Raw genomic sequence first — 15866 nt, forward strand, 5'->3', positions numbered from 1 at the left:
GGAAATAGACTTTACAGAGATAATCAAGGTAAGTTAGCCTGGCGTGACAGAGCGGAGCGGGCCCCTGATCCACCGTGACTGGTGTCCTGAGAAGACAAACCAGGAGACACACACGGACAGACAAGGCAGTGCGTGCAGACGGCAGACAGAGACCGGGGCGCTGTTTACCAGCCAAGCAAGGCCAAGGACGCTGGCCACGACCCGCCGCGAGAAGAGGCAAGCAGGTCCCCTAGAGCCTTCGGAGGAGCTCCGCCCTGCCAACACCTGGGTTTCTCACCTCTCGCCTCTGGAGCTGGGGAAGGACGGACGACTGTTGCCTTAAACGCCCTGTCCCCCGCAAGCGGTGCCTAGTCCAGCTACCCCCCCCACGCCAAGGTTGGTCACAAAAGCCCGCTGCCTTTCCTTCCTAAATACTTCTTGCCTCCACGGACCGGCAAGGAGTGTAATGCCCTCAGCGATTCTGTGATGTGACCTCGCTGTGGCAGGGATGGGCCTGGGGTGGGGGCCCACGTGGGCAGCGCGTGCAGTGGAAGCAATGCTGGAAGGGGAGAATCAACGTGACCCCATCTCGTACCCCTATGTGGTCTTGTGCCGAAAACCCCCGAGTGGAGCAGAGTGAAGAGTCCACGTGGGGGGCGGGACTCAGTGGTGCCTAGACGTGGGGTCAGGGTGAAGGCGGCCTGGACTGCCATGCCCACGCTGGGAGGGGGGGGGACCGGGGGACCGGGTGAGGGATGGGTAGTCAGGGAGTCAGGCGGCCACGGGCCGGCCTCAGGCGCAGGCGGCCTCCTCCACGGTTACAAGTGGCAGGAAGGAAACAACCAGGGAACAGGTGGGTCTGTTTGTGGATTTAATGGCAGGGGGCTGAGATGGGGTGTGCCACTTGCTGTTTCTGCATTTCCGGTGGCGAGGGGTCCCCTGTAGGTGCGCTGAGGTGGGCGGGCCATGGAGTGCAGAGCTGGGGTGGTGGGGGAGCTGGTGGGGCAGAGGGACATTCAGGGGGCTCAAGACACAGGGGACTGACTGCTGGGCAGCATGGAGGTCCCTTCCAGCGGGTGACCAGGAATGTCGAGTGGCACAGAGACTGCTGTGAGAGCTCTTGACCCCTTCCCCCCAGTTCCGAGGTCCTTGCCCACAGCCAGCAGGAGTGTGGGGTGGCCACTGGCCCCCTCCCCACCCCCAACGTCACCCCTTACTCCTGTCCTAGGTGGAGGAGCCCAGGACAAGTGGAGAAGCCACTCTACTTGCTTCTGTTGGGGTTCAGTCCTGGGGGCAGAGGCTGGCTCAGGAGGGGCCAGTGGCAGCTAGGGATGGTCACGGCGCGAGTCTCAAGTGCTTGGCGGTTGCGGAATGTAGCTAGGCCCGAGGTGACCAGGGACCAGGAATGTGACGCTAAGGCCTATGGTCCTGAAGCCCTCCCAACGTGGGGTTAGGGTGGTAGGCAAGTGGGATGAACAAAGACGGATGGGGCCAAGGTGGGTGGGGTGGGGACCTGGGGCCCGGGGCTCAGAGCTTGTGGGGGTTCACCCACTTGTAGGTGCCCTCGTACTGGAAGCCCACTCTCTTCATCAGCTCATCTGCCTCCGGGGGGCCTCGGCTGGGAGAGTGACAGGCAGAGGAGAGATGTGAGGGAGGCCCTGGGCTCCCGTGCCCCCCCCTGCCCCGGGGTCCCGTCCTTCCCTCCCCGCAAGGCCCCTCACCTGCCGTAAACGTAAGGGATGGGCTGTGGCTTCTCGCGCTCGATCTTATGCAACAGTGGCGTGAAGATCCGCCAGGCTTCCCGGAGCTCGTCACTGAGGGGGACACGGTGTGGCTTGGGGGGGTGCTTCTGGGGGGTACGGGGGGAGCGAGGGAGGGAGAAGGCTGCCCCCCGACCTGGAGCCCAGCTCGGTCCCCCCGCACACACAGGGCACACGGGTGCCCCTCACCTGCGCACAAAGTGCATCTGGTTCCCACAGAAGACGTCCAGGATGAGGCGCTCGTAGGCATCGGGGAGCTTCACGTTCTGCGAGGAGGAGGGGTGAGGCCGCCTGTCCACGCGGACCGCAGCCACCCCTGCCCCGGGGCCGAGTGCCCACCTTGTATCTGTTGCCGTAGGTCAGGTCCAGCTCGGACTCCTCAGGGTTGAAGAACATGCCGGGCTTCTTGGTCATCATCTTGGTGTACACGGCCTCGTTGGGCTGCACGCGGATCACCAGCTCGTTGCGCTTGCACTGCTGCTGGAAGATGTCGCCGGCCACATCGCGGAACTGCAGCCGCACCTCAGCCTTGCGCTCGTTCAGCGCTTTGCCGCAGCGCAGGATGAAGGGCACCCCTGGTGGGCGAGGCTGGTGTCAGGCCCCGCGGTGCCGCCCCGAGGGTGGGAGGGGCAGGGGACGGAGCGTGGGGACAAAGCGTGGGGACGGGCGTGCAGGTGTGCGCGTGCGTGCGTGTGCAACGCGTGGCCACGTCCCCCTGACCCGGGGCCTCTCCAGTCCAGCATCCCTTCCTGGGAGGGGCTCGGACCGGAGGGCAAGGGTTCCACGGGGCCCCCGAGGCCCTGCCCGCCAGGCCCAGCGGCGTCCCGTCCACATACCATCCCACCTCTCGTTCTCCACGTAGAGGACGACGGCTGCGAAGGTGGCAGTGGTGGACCCATGGGGCACTGTGGGGTCATCCAGGTACCCTTTGGTGGACTCCCCTTCTCCACTGGGGTTCCCCACGTACTGGCCCAAGACCACGTTGTCAGCCTGCACCTCCGAGATACACTTTAACACCTTGACCTGGAAGAGGATCAGGAGACGGGGTCTGTGGGTAACCGGGTGGAGCAGCCACGCACGGGACCCAGCAGGGTGGGCTTCCTGGAGGTGGGCAACGGGTCAGCGGAGGCAGGGGGCGGTGGCCAGTCAGCGTGTTCACCCTCCTGAGGGTACGGCCACGGCCCTCCTACCCAAGGGCTCTGTGGGACCACCTGGAACCCCCCCCGAAGGGGAGGCTGAGAGCTAGACGCCATGAGTCTGCCTGGGGTCCCCCAACAGCCACCACAGGCCTGGCAGCAGGGCCCAGGAGGGTGCGCCTCTGCCCACCTTCTCGTCGCGGACGTCGTCTGAGTCCGTGGAGGCAGGCTTCTCCATGGCCACCAGACACAGCATCTGCAGAAGGTGGTTCTGCATCACGTCCCTGCGGAGGGAGAAGTGGGTGGAACTCGGCTCGGGGGGCATTCGGGCGGTGAGGAAGGAGCGAGGAGGGCTCACCTCGGCCCCGTCCCTGTTGGCCAGGCTCTGGGGACTCAGTACCTCAAGTGGGGCTTTCTAGCGACAAGCTGTGAGACCTGCTTCCTGAGCCGTGTCTGGCCCTGGAGGTCCCCTCGGGGAAGGCAAGAGCCGGGACCCCTCCCTTCACAGCCACCACCGAGCACTCACACCCACCCACGAATCTGAACTTTGGTGTGGAAGGAGCCCCCCAGAACAGGGAGGGGTGACCCTGCAGAACGGGAGGATGGCACCCGTCGCTCGTGCTGACTCCCCAGGAAGGGGACACAGGCTCTCACCGGATGATCCCAAATTCATCGAAGTAGCCCCCGCGGCCCTCGGTGCCAAAGGGCTCCTTGAAAGTGAGGATGACGCAGGCGATGTTGTCTCGGTTCCAGATGGGGCCAAAGATCCTGTTGGCAAACCTGCAGGAGGGGCAGGGCGGAGGGTGGTGCCGGGCCCCCACCCCGGCCCCAGCCCCTCTGTCCGCCGCCGGGCTGGGCCGCACCTCAGCACCATGAGGTTCTGGACCATCTCCTTGCCCAGGTAGTGGTCGATGCGGTAGATCTGGTCCTCGCGGAACAAAGACGAGATGTGGTTGGACAGCCTGTCGGAGCTCTGCAGGTCCCTCCCGAAGGGCTTCTCCACGATGACACGGTTCCAGCCTCTGCGGGGGCCCAGCGCCACGTCACCCCACACCCTCGCTGGGCAGCAGGGCCCCGAACCCCGTAAGTCCCCCTCCTCGAGAAGAGGCAGTGCCTTCCCTGCCCCTGCGCGTCCTGAGGTGCCCAGCAGAGCCCTGCTGGGCGGGCCCTTCCGCACCCCCGGCACCTCGTGTCCCCCAGTCAGAGCCGCGCAGACAACTTGCTCAGGAGCCTCCCTGCCCGACCCGCTGGTGCTGCCCCTGGGGGGCCCCACTCCCTTCCAGCCCCGGGCAGGGTCCTCGGTCAGAGGTGGCCTGGGTGCGGGCGGGACAGCTGGGGAGCCTTTCTCTGCTGCTCCCCGCAGGCAGTTAACGTGGCATTTTGCCTTCAAAACCAGGACACTCCTGGCTCTAGGAAGCCAAGGGTTGCAGAAAAGGAGGTGGTGGGGGGCTGGGGTGACTGGGTGACGGGCACTGAGCACGGCGCTTGATGGGATGAGCACTGGGCGTTAGACTGCATGTTGGCAAATTGAATTCAAATTAAAAAAATGTAAGAAAACAAAACGTGGGACAGCTCTCAGTCCCGCGGCCAAGATGACCAAGAAAAGAAGGAATAATGGTTGTGCCAAAAAAGGCCGCGGCACATGCAGCCCATCCACTGCACCGACTGTGCCTGTTGTGTGCTCAAGGACAAGGCCATTAAGACGTTCGTTATTTGGTGGGGCGGCACGGGTGGCTCAGCGGCTTAGCACCACCTTCAGCCCACGGTGTGATCCTGGCGTCCCGGGATCGAGTCCCATGTTGGGCTCCCTGCATGGAGCCTGCTTCACCCTTTGCCTGTGTCTCTGCCTCTCTCTTTCTCTCTCTCTCTGTGTCTCTCATGAATAAATAAATAAAATCTTAAAAAAAAAGTTCATTATTCGGGACATAGTGGAGGCCGCCGCTGTTAGGGACATTTCCGAAGTGTCTTCGACGCCTATGTGCTTCCCAAGCTGTATGTGAAGCTCTATTATTGCGTGAGTTGTGCCACTCACACCAAGGTAGTCAGGAATCGCTCTCATGAAGTGCGGAAGGACCGAGCCCCCCCAACTCCGATTTAGACCCGCGGGTGCTGCCCCACGACCTCCACCGAAGTCCACGTAAGGAGGTAAGTCCTTAACGACTGAAGAAAAAGTGTTCTCCAGAAAAAAAATAAATGTCGATGATACTTTTAAAAAAAGAAAAAAAATCCCCCAAAACCTGAGGCGAAGTGAAACATGACTGTGGCTTTGAGAAAAGCACGGCCAAGTAATATTCCATTGTCGGAAAAGAATAAACATTATATGGTCTCATTCATTTGGCGAATGTAAAAACTAGTAAAAAGGAATTAAGGGGAAAGGAGAGAAAATGAGTGAAAATATCAGTGAGGGTGACAAAACATGAGAGACACCTAAATCTGGGAAATGAACAAGGCATAGTGGTAGGGCAGGTGGGCGGGGGTGGGGGTGACAGGGTGACGGGCGCTGAGGGGGGCACTTGATGGGATGAGCACTGGGTGTTATGCTATATGTTGGCAAATTGAACTCCAATAAAAAAAAGAAAAAAAGAAAAAAAAAAGAAAGAAAAAAGAATGAAAAAAAAGAAGAGAAAAGAAAGAAAAGAGAGAAAAGAAAAAAAGAAAAAAAAGAAAAAAGAAAGAGAAAAAATAGAAAAGAAAAAAGAAAAGAAAGAAAAAGAAAAGAGAAAAAATGAAAAAAGAAAAAAGAAAAGAGAAAAAAAAGAAAAAAAGAGAAAGAAAAAGAAAGAAAAAAGAAAAAGAAAGAAAAAAAAGAAAAAAGAAAGAAAAAAGAGAAACAAAAAGAAAGAAGAAAAAAGAAGAAAAAGAAAAGAAAAAAGAGAAAAGAAAAAAGAAAGAAGAGAAAAAAAAGAAAAAAGAGAAAAGAAAAAGAATGAAAAAAAAGAAAAAAGAAAAGAAACGAAAAAAAGAAAAAAAAGAAAAAAGAAAAGAGAAAAAATAGAAAAAAAAGAAAAGAAAGAAAAAGGAGAAAAAGAATGAAAAAAAGAAAAAAGAAACAAGAAAGAAAGAAAAAAAAAGAGAAACAAAAAGAAAAAAAGAAAGAAAAAAAAAAAAGCAGGGCTAGCCGGAGCCAGGGCTGGAGGAAGCGGAATCCCGTGAGCGCCGCCGCCGCCACCTCGCGGCCGCCAGGGCACCCAGCGCCACCCCAAGGACCGAGAGCGCCGGCAGCAGGTTCCAGGTTCGTGGAGCAACAGCCCCCCCCCCCCCCCCCCCCCCGTCAAGGGAGCAGCTGGGGGAAGGGGCACTCCCGGCGCAGGGGCCCCAGGATGGCCAGGAGGGAGCCTGGGGGGGGGCGTGCCCCCACGGGGACCCCATTCTGCGCCTCGGAGGCTGACGCAGGTAGAGCCAGACAGGGGTCGCCACCTGCTGCGGACTCCGCAGACGGCTGCCCCGGGCCGGCCGGCGGCCAGGGCGGGCCAGGGCGCGCCTAGGAGGCAGGAGGGCCGAGGACGAGCCTTACGTCTGGCTCATGCAGGTCTCGCGGATGTTCTTGGTGACCGCCTCGTAGACCGTGGGGGGCAGCGCCAGGTAAAACAGGCGGTTGGTGTGCGGCCCCTGGTGCAGCGCGTTCACGTGGCTGTGCAGGCGCCCGTAGGAGGCCACGTCGTCATAGTGGCCGGCCACGTAGGAGTTGCGGGCAAAGAACTCCTCCAGCTTGGGCTTCTCGTCTGCTGTGGCCTGAGACCGTGAGAAAGATGGACACAGGGACGCGGCCCGGCCCTCCCTCTGGCCGCACAGCCCACGGGCCCCCTCCCATCGGCTGCGCGCGCCCACAGGGTTGGCCGCGGCAGCCCCGCGGCGGGGCACGGGCTCCAGCACTCCCAGGCTGGGCCCCGACACAGCGGTGACACTTCAGGAAGCGTGACCGGCGGGACTCCCTGAAGCCACACCGGCGGCCTCTGGTGTGCGGGCAAGAGGCAAATGTGATTTTTGTGGGAAGACGCTGTTTCAGCTCCTGGCCCTGGCGGGGGGACGGAGTGGGGGGCACGGCAGGGAGGACCCTGGGAGCGCCGGGGAACGGGGGCCTCAAGCTGGCGGGGTCCCCGCGCCGGGCTCCACGACACGTGGGTCATCAAAGTGGCAGGAGCGGCGGCGCACGGCTGTGCGGGTTGTGGGCAGCGTGCGAGCTCGGGGCGTGTGGGGGGGCGGCGGGAAGCGCCAGGCGGGAGCACCTCCACCAAGGCAGGGGACGGCGCCCTCACGGACACCCCCGGCAGCCGCTCACTTTGAAGAAGGGCTCGCTCTGCTTCCGGATGTCGGCCACGGTGAGGCGGGAGCGCGCGAAGCCCACGACGTAGGTGTCCTCAGGCAGGAGGCCGTCCCGGAAGAGCCACCTGAGGGCAGAGCGTGACTCGGGCCGCCGGATGGGGAGGGCTGGGGACATGGGGACTCGGGGACTCGGGGGCGGGCGCGGCTTACCAGATGGTGGGGTAGATCTTCTTCTTGGCCAGGTCGCCCTGCAGCAGAGGGAACGGGGTGCTTAGGAGAAGCGTGGCACGACCTCGACGGTCTGCTCCCTTTCAACCTGGGCACTCGCCCAGGGTCCCTACTGGGCCGCGAGCGGGCCTGTCGTGCCGTGCAAGCAGCAGGAGGAGCTCGAATGGGAGCCTGCGCTGGCACTTCACCCTGACTCAGGTGACAGCGCCCGCGTCCCGCGGTAGCCACCTCGAGGTGAACGGGCCTCATGCCAGGAGGCCTGTTGCCCGACCTGCAGGCCCTGGGATCACACGGACCACGGTCCCTGGTCACAGTGCAAGCAAGGAAAGCACAGCCAGGCCCCAAAGCCCACCTCCGAAGGCCCACGGGCTGAAGAAAATCTGAAGGAAGACTCTAGAACTGAACGGCAACAGAAATAGCAAAGAGCAAAACTTATGTGGTGTGCCCTAGGCTGCTGCCTCTAGGTCGGGGCCAATGAGCTTATTAGTGTCCGATTTAAGAAGTCACAGAGGGACGCCTGGGTGGCTCAGTAGTTGACCATCTGCCTTCGGCCCAGGGCATGATCCTGGGGACCGAGCCCCACATCGGGCTCCCTGCGTGGAGCCCGCTTCTCCCTCTGCCTGTGTCTCTGCCTCCCTCTCTGTGTCTCTCGTGAATAAATAAATAAAATTCTTAAAAATTTTCAGACAAGAGTAGGATTGATTAGAAAGCCAAAGCCAGGCAAGTTACAAGGCAGGAAATGATGAAAAAATATAAATAAAATAGAAAGTAAGCCAAAAGAAAATATCAAGAAATCCAAAAGCTGGTGTTTGAAAGAGCTGAAGAAAAACCGACAACCCTCTGGCGAGACTTTTTAAAAGGTGCCAGGAATTAGGGGTGCAACAGAATACAAGTGCAACCAGGAAAACACTTCAATGAAATGGGCAAAATTCTAAAAAAATGCCACCTACCCAAACAGAGGCAGGGACCCGAGTGGGCAATGGTCATGAAGGAAGTTGGATTGTGACCACAAACCTTTCCACCAAGGCAGTGGCAACACGACCCTGGCACTAGAACGCTTTCCCGGGGCGGGGGGGGGGGGGGGGCTGCCACAAAGCCAGAAAGATGGAACTCCGTTCTGAGGCAGAGTCTGTCTGCAACCCGGAAACATAACCCACTCCTGCAGCAAAATTAAAAAAGCCACTTAAAAACTGATCAAATAAAAAAAAAAAAAGAAAAAGAACCTGATCAAATACTTTGCGGGGAAGAGAAATGAATGGCTAACAAACACACGAGAAAGTTTTCAAGATCTTCAGTTGTCAGGAAAATGCAAACGAAAGCAGCACACCTAGTGTTGGAGGGGATGCGGAGCACACGTCTACACGTGCACGTGCACAGCAGCCTCAACTCAGTGTCCCCACGCGGGAGACAACCCAAAGGCTCCAGGAGGTGGACAAGCTGTAAGTGAAGCTCTAGGATACGCAAGACGAATCTATTCTGGTAGAGATTACATCGCAGGTTGTTTGGGGTGGACTGACTGGGGTGGCCGTCTAAGAATGTTCTGCAGAGATGAAAAGTCCTATGTTGATTTTTTTTTAATTTAAAAGAATACATTTATTTGAGAGAGAGGAGAGACACAGAGAGACCGCACACGTGGAAGGGGCAAAGGGAGAGGGAGAAAGGGAATCTCAAGCGACTCGTCACTGAACGTGGAGCCCGACGCGGGGCTGGATCCCAGGACCCTGAGATCGTGACCTGAACTGAAACCAGGAATCGGATGTTTAATCAACTATGCCACCCGGGTGCCCCAAAAGGTCCTATATTGTGATAAAGGTGTTTAACCTGCACCATTAGGATTCGCGCATTTCAATACATTTCAGTTTTGTCCAAGAAAAAAACCCTGAAAAACAAAAACAACAGTTGAGCAGAGAGTGGGGAGTGGGCGAAACGAGAGGCGGAATGTCGTGGGAACTGGGTAATGGACAGCGGCCATTCGTTGTACTCTTTCTTTTCTTTCTTTTTTTTAAGAGTGAGCAAGTGAGCGAGCAGGGGGTAGGGGGAGAGGGAGCGAGAGAATCCCAAGAGGCTCCACACCCAGCGCGGAGCCGATGCGGGGCTCAATCCCACGACCTGAGATTGCGACCTGAGCCGAAACCAAGAGTCGGAGGCTCAACCGACAGCCGTGCAGGCGTCCCTCATCGCACTATTGTGTCAACTTCGTGGATGTGTGAAATTTCCCAAAATAAAAGGGTGTGAACATATGGCAGCTTCTAGTGACAACACGGCGGAGCCCACAGATTCAACAGAGGGCTCCCTCGAGAGAATCACAGGCTTCCTTCTCCCCGAGCTCCAGTTCGGTCACTGCCGCCATCGCAATATGCTGTAATTTTGCAACCTGACAAGGGCACTGTACTCCAGGTGGAAGAGGAGGGGGCGGGAGAGGTCAGCGGCTGCTGAAGAACAGGAGGCCGGGCCCTTTCATCTGCCCACCCCGTAATTACAGCGTGGGATGGGCCTGGGGTGCAAACCCACGCGCGGCGCCAAGCTCTGCCAATCGGCGGGGAGACAATGGGCCAGGCTGGGGTGGACTGGACTTGCCGTGGGCAGAGCTCAATCCACAGACGAGGACCCGAATGTTCAACACGAAGTGACCTTCCGGAAGCAATGTGACCACTGGATAAGTTCATTTCCATGAACGATTGCACGACGGAAGCGTCGTGACCAGAACGAAAGCAGCTCCTGCCTGGTTCAGTGCCCCCCCAGAGATAAGCACTTAGGACAGCACCCAGGGGGCTCTGGGATGGGAGATCCCTCCCCTGGGGGGGTGCAGGCTCGGGGGGGGGGGCCCTGTGCCTTCAATGCTCGAGCTCCCTCCTGTCGTCTGCTTCACCTCAAATCTCCCTGGGTGAGCCCATGTTCCCCCGGGGCTGTAGGTGGGGACCCGCAGGGGGACCCCTCCAGGAGTCTGTCCCTGCCGAGACCCTAGTGAGCACTGGGCCCACACAGTCAAGTGTCCGCTGGTCATCTCCAGGCTCCCCTGGGACCCTGGATGCCCGAAGCGGGTGGTTTCCAAACTCTGGTCCCCAGGCTTGGCGCCCTGGCTCACTCTGCTGTTCACAACTGACCTCCCAAGGACCCGGAGTGGGTCCCTGTGGTAACCACCACCTTCACGTGGCTGCCCTCCTGGCCCTTCAGTGTGACTCCAAGCCTCAGCCTGGGAAGCGAGCTGGCTCCCTGCCCGCGACCCTCACTGTCCAGGGGCCCCCACTACGGCAGACTGCCCGTGCCCGCCTTGGGCTTCTCCCATCGCAGGGCTGGAGGGAGACCCCTGCTCAGGGCACCTCAGCCCCGCAGCTCCAGGGAGGACCGGCCTGCTGGGGACAAGCACCCCGGAGAAACCACCAGAACCGTGGCCTGCAAACACGTCCTCACCTCCCTTGTGGCAGGTAATGTTTGCTTCCGATCACATTCCAGGGGCTCAGAGGACCCGTAGCAGGGGCCTAGTGTCCCTCTGCTGAGTCACGGAGCCCAACACCCCAGCTGTTTGTTCTGCTCCCCTCGGGATTAACTACCGACAGAACCTGCTTGCCTTGTTCAGCTCAGCGCCGCAGCATCCCCGTCATCGGGGGAGGGGGACGTGCACCCCGGGGCGGTGGGAGGGGGCCCCTGGGAGGGGGCCTGCACTGGGGAAATGGGGCGGCCTGCCTCCCGCCAGCCTACGCCAGACACTTGCAAGAACCAACACGGAAAGACGGAGCAAAGCTGAGGGCGGCAATTGCAGGCACAGCGGGCGACATGCGAGCGACATGCTAGTGGGACGCCTCCTGACTTTGTCTGGGGAGCACAGTGGGGAAGAGCCGCGGGGGACATGTCACAGGCAGGAGAAGCAGGACCTCAGGAAGACCCGAGCCGCTGTATCCCTCCCGGCTGGGGCAAAGGGCCTTGGGCCACCGCCTGCCTGTCGCCGCCTGGCTCTGACCTCGGCTGCCAGTTGTACAAGCCCCAAGCACTGGCGACACCTTTGTGTGAGGATTTCAGGGTGTCGGAGGCTGGCGGCCAGCTGTAGGCCTGGGAGGGGTGGGCCAGCCCAGTCCCCCGAGGGTCACGGGGTCAAGGATCTGCGCGGCCTCCTGGGGTGGGGCCTGGGCCCTGGCTGGGGCCCAGCTGGCTCCTGGCAACTGGGGAGAGAGAGCCTGGGGGCTGCTGATGTAGGCTCCCTCCTCCACCCTGGGGCTCATGAATCATCAGGCCTTTGGGGAAGTGCCAAGGTCATCATGACACAGCAAGAATCTTATCGACCCAAGGTGGGAAAAGTGGCCCTGAAATATCCCCAAAAAAGTGAGGGGCCAAGATAGCTCGGTCACCCTTGTCTGGGCGCAAACTGGGAGGAGGCCTGAACACCCATCAAGTCCATGGCCCTTGTGCTCCAGGTGGGGAGACTGAGGTCCAGGGGGGTGAGGGGCTTGCTGAGCAGCCTGCAGCGAGCCCATCCTGCCCACCCCCCAACTCCCCATCCTAGTCTCTGCCCAGCCCTCCCCTCCTTCCTTCACCCCCCGTTGGGGGAAGAGTCCTTCAGCCCACCCGAGGTCCTATCAGATGGGGGAGGCCAGGATCTGCCAGGATCTGCCAGGCCCAGGGTTGCCCCTTGCCCCCAATACTGGACTGTAAGGAGAAACTGGTTTCTTTAATTCCAGAGCTTTCCAGATGGGGACGGTAAGTCTCTCTACTCCTTTCCTGGCTGTGGGCAGGAGTCCCGAGGAGGTGGTAAGTGGCCACATAGGAGGAACAGAGAGCAGCTCAAAGCCTATTGGGTAACCATGAGCCAGCACCAGGGCACTCTCAGGGAGGAAGCTGGGCCTGAGAACCAGGCTTAGGTAAGCAGGTGAGGAAGGAAGGAGGGGCAGAGGAGGGCCATGTGGGCCCAGCCTGCCCCGGGGCATCTGCCAGCCACTGAGGGCTCTGAGTCTGCTCTGCTCTTTGCACGGAATGCTCCCTGACCCTGGCTCTGCACATCTCACTCCGCAGGCTCTCCTCGTGGGACCTGTGTGCTGGAGGTGGCGGGGCCCAAGGGCCCGGTTCTGTTTTCTGTCACATGTGCCACTACGAGCTCTTATTGGGTGACTGACTCCCCTTGGGTCCCTTCCCTCACCACCCAGATCACACAGAGAAGGCAGGGCCGACGCTCACCAGCTTCCAGAGGAGGCACTTGATCACTGAGTGTTGGATGAATGAGCAGTGAGCTTGCTGGGTTCCCAGAAGGGTAGGTTCTGGGACAGCGCACCCTCAGCACCACCGTGTCTACCTCCTAACAGGCAGGAGCAAGCCTCAGGGGCTGGAGGGTGGGAGCTGTTCCAGATGCTGCCTGAGGACGGGAGGCCCACCTGCCCACCTGCCCGGCCCCAACCCTCCGGAGCAAACAACTCCCAGACAAGGGGTCCTCCCCCACCCCACCCTGCTGTATGAGCACTTCCCATTTCTGCTCTGAGCATCTGGTTGTCACTCTTGGAGCAGAGGAGAGCAAAGGGGAACCCTACCAATTGCAAACAAAAGTTGCCCAACCCCAAGCTGGCCACAGGCGAAGGCAGTGAACAGTCACAGAATCGGCTCAGCCCGAGGTCCCTTGGCATTTGTTTCAAAAGTCCTCATTGGCTCCTAAGAAAAGCTGAGGTGCAGAGAAGGAAAGACACTTGCCGGTCACACAGCAAGCTTGGATGCTCTCAAGAAACTACCTGACAGTTGAGAGCCTGGGGTCCTAAGTCATTTATTGTGGCCTGGGCTTCTCTGGGGGAGCATCCTCTGACGGCCTGCTATGGGGGTGGGAGGAAGAGGAGTAATAATCCCAAGTAAATGTCTCCTCTAACCTGTTTCTTGGAACTCATGGTCAGAATCCTAGGTATGAGGGTTTGTGGCCAACACAGGCATGGCTCCTCTAAAGAGAACATGCTAGGGCCAGGGTAGAGACTAAGCCTGCTTTCCCCTCCCCCATGTCTCTGGGTCCCTCTACTCTCGGGATTACGGAGTCAGAGGACAGCGCTTGGGGTGGCCTGCCGTCCCTGCCTCTGGCAGAGCCCTATCTCCACCCCCAGCACTGTCTCCAGCCTCCTGCTCTCCTTTGCAGAGATCTGATCAGACTCCCAACAGCTGGCAGAGAGCAGGCTATGCAAAGGCAAAGGTAGTGGCACCTTGATGCACGAAGAAGCAAGTTCCTCCAAGGCTAAGGGCACCTTGACATGGGTGCAGAGACACGATGCCTCCCCTGTCCACAGATAGCTAGTTTCGGTGGAATTCTTCCTTAAGATTATACAGCAAGTTACCAGCAGAAACGTCACAAGACAGTTAACAGGTTGTTGGTCCTGCCCAGGGTGAAAGCAATGAGCGAAAGCTTTTACTTGGAGACAAAACCCTGGCAGCTCATCTTGCCGCCCCACAGATCCTGTTTCCATGTGGCGCACCAGCAGGCTGCTTTAGTCTGGGGGTCACGGCTCCACTAGGACCCACTCTCCCTCTCTTGTCCCACCCTCCTTCACCTCCGGTCCATGTGCTATACCTCTGCTTCTGCTTGTACCCTTTGATCTTCTAGAACATGGCAGTTCCCCAGGGTATATGGTGGGGTGGGACAGGTCATAGCTCCTGGGCAGGCCTTGGAAGTTGGGGTAATGACATGGTATTCACAGGAAGGTTGAGTGTTTCTTCCCACGGAACTTGGGGTAGGGACAGACAAGGTGGAGCTCACACCTCAGATCCTGTCTTTGCACTTAATCAACGTGTAACATCGACCAAGTTACTAACAAATCTGAAAAAGATACAGTATTTTTTTTTTTTTTTTGCAGTTTTCCCTGTGAAAGAAGAAGTCCAACCAGATAGTCTTGATGGCCCTCCCAGCTCCAGGACACGGGTCTACAATTAATGGCCACAAACAGATTTCAGAACGGCCTGGCAGTGCACGTATACTGGGCGGTACTGGGATGATAGCGGCACACAGGCAGGACCAAGAGGGAGAGACCAACCGAGCGGGGCCCTTGGGGCCCCAGGACAATCAGTTGGGAAAGTCCAGGCACCCAGCAGGAAGGGACATGAGGCAATGGCACACTCTGAGCTTGGCTTTTGAGATGTGGGGCCTGGGGGAGACTCACCGATGCACCCATGATGATGAAGATATGGGTATCAGATTGATGGAAGGCATTGCCCTGGTACAGCTCTTCCCGCAGGATCCCGCACACCTGGGTCCGGCTCAGGGCCACCTGCTCTGCCATGATGCTCTCTGGTTAAAGAAAGGCTTGTTGACACACCAGAACAGGAGAGCATGGGGAAGTTGGCCCCCTTCTGGAGGAGTCCTTTGGGGTCTCACCCAGTGATGCCTGATTATTAAAACCGCTCACTGAGTGGCCTGGGAACAGGATGGTTGGGGGATTAGGAACTGCAGGATTTGGGCTCCCACCATACTCTCTAGGCGGCTTTGTTGCACGGCGTACTTTACGGAGTTACTCAGAGCACTAGTGGACTCCGGCTGGAGGCTCTGCAGGGCCAAGTGGAACTGCTGGAGCATTGCACAACCTGTCCAGGACCACCTCACCCCAAACTCCAGCGCAAACTCCACGATGAGCTGGAGCACGTTAGACCGGGCAATGCCGGAGGGCAGTTCCGGCGCTCCTCCTGCTAAGTTGGGAGTCGCCGGCAGGTCGCGGCCCCTCTGAAGGGTCTCAGTCCAACCAGGGGGCCAACGGAGGGATGGGGGGGGGGGGACACTGGGATCAGATAAGCCCTTTCGATTTTGCTCCGCTCCCAAGCTGGGCAAATCAAAGGGCCTGGCGACACCGCACGCCCCTCCGCTGGCCCGGCGCCTGGCCACTACGTTACCTGCGCCCCGCCGCCGTCGAACGCCGCGCTCAAAGCCCCGGAATTCCCGGCCGTTTCCGGGGGCTGCGCCCCGCCGGCTCATTTAACCAGCGGGGGCGGGCGCCTGGGCTGAGCTGACCCGCCTCAGGCGAGGCGCGTGGGCGGGGCCGCAACAGGCCCCTCCCCGTGGGCGGGGCCGAGCCCAGGCGCGGGGAGGTGCGCGCGCAGCCCGCGCTGGGGCGGAGGGGAAAGCCCGCCCTCCCGCCGCGCAAAGCCTCCACCCTCGGCCCGCCCCGCCCCTTGGGCACCTGCGCGGGCCGCTCGGCCGCCGGGTGCCTTCCGTTCCCGCTCCCTCTGCGCCGCGTCCTCGGTGCCTCGCGCGTCCTCGTGCAGCTCTGCATCGTTCGCCCGCGTACTCATCGCTGGCCTGGCCCAGCCCTACGGTCCAGCTTTCTAGCCCGCCCCGGGCGGCCCTGCGCCCTCGCGGAGGGCTCCACTTCCGCCGGCGGTGTGGCCACGCCTCCTCGACCCTGTTCCTGGGCGGGGCCTCCTACAGCCCGTGCGGCTCTCTATTAGCTCCTCCCCTGGCTGGGGGCGGGGCGGCCTAGCCCCCGGGAGACGAGTTGGACATTGGGTCGCGACGCCCCCGAAAAGTAGCAGGTGCTACAAATCACTAGGAACGTCC

The 15866-nt window shown here is 59.6% G+C and overlaps 1 protein-coding gene across 2 annotated transcripts; it reads right to left on the reverse strand.

Moving 5' to 3' along the window:
- Positions 1-837: 837 nt before the first annotated feature.
- Positions 838-15800, reverse strand: G6PD (glucose-6-phosphate dehydrogenase). Of its 2 annotated transcripts, none has more exons than XM_041740626.1 (13): positions 15490-15800; positions 14479-14606; positions 7349-7386; positions 7155-7263; positions 6390-6607; positions 3739-3897; positions 3530-3655; positions 3066-3159; positions 2576-2762; positions 2079-2314; positions 1929-2005; positions 1701-1793; positions 838-1597 (listed from the first exon to the last, which is right to left on the reverse strand). In XM_041740626.1, exons 1-13 carry the CDS (start codon positions 15599-15601, stop codon positions 1507-1509), a joined length of 1668 nt encoding a protein of 555 aa, XP_041596560.1. In that variant the 5' UTR covers positions 15602-15800; the 3' UTR covers positions 838-1506. The 2 variants fall into 2 exon arrangements, with proteins under 2 accessions (XP_041596560.1, XP_041596561.1); XM_041740627.1 differs by lacking the exon at positions 15490-15800 and adding an exon at positions 15203-15357.
- Positions 15801-15866: the final 66 nt, after the last annotated feature.

Source organism: Vulpes lagopus, chromosome X (genome assembly GCF_018345385.1).
Source record: "Vulpes lagopus strain Blue_001 chromosome X, ASM1834538v1, whole genome shotgun sequence".
Classification (NCBI taxonomy): domain Eukaryota; kingdom Metazoa; phylum Chordata; class Mammalia; order Carnivora; family Canidae; genus Vulpes; species Vulpes lagopus.

What these genes read in the sequence shown, in the direction of transcription:
- G6PD (XM_041740626.1), bottom strand. Translation starts at nt 15,601, where the DNA reads ATGAGTACGCGGGCGAACGATGCAGAGCTGCACGAGGACGCGCGAGGC. An exon ending in GATGAATTTGGGATCATCCG is followed by an intron (nt 3,160 to 3,529) that starts GTGAGAGCCTGT and finishes CTCCCTCCGCAG; the next exon opens with GGACGTGATGCAGAACCACC. An exon ending in ATCCCTTACGTTTACGGCAG is followed by an intron (nt 1,598 to 1,700) that starts GTGAGGGGCCTT and finishes TCACTCTCCCAG; the next exon opens with CCGAGGCCCCCCGGAGGCAG.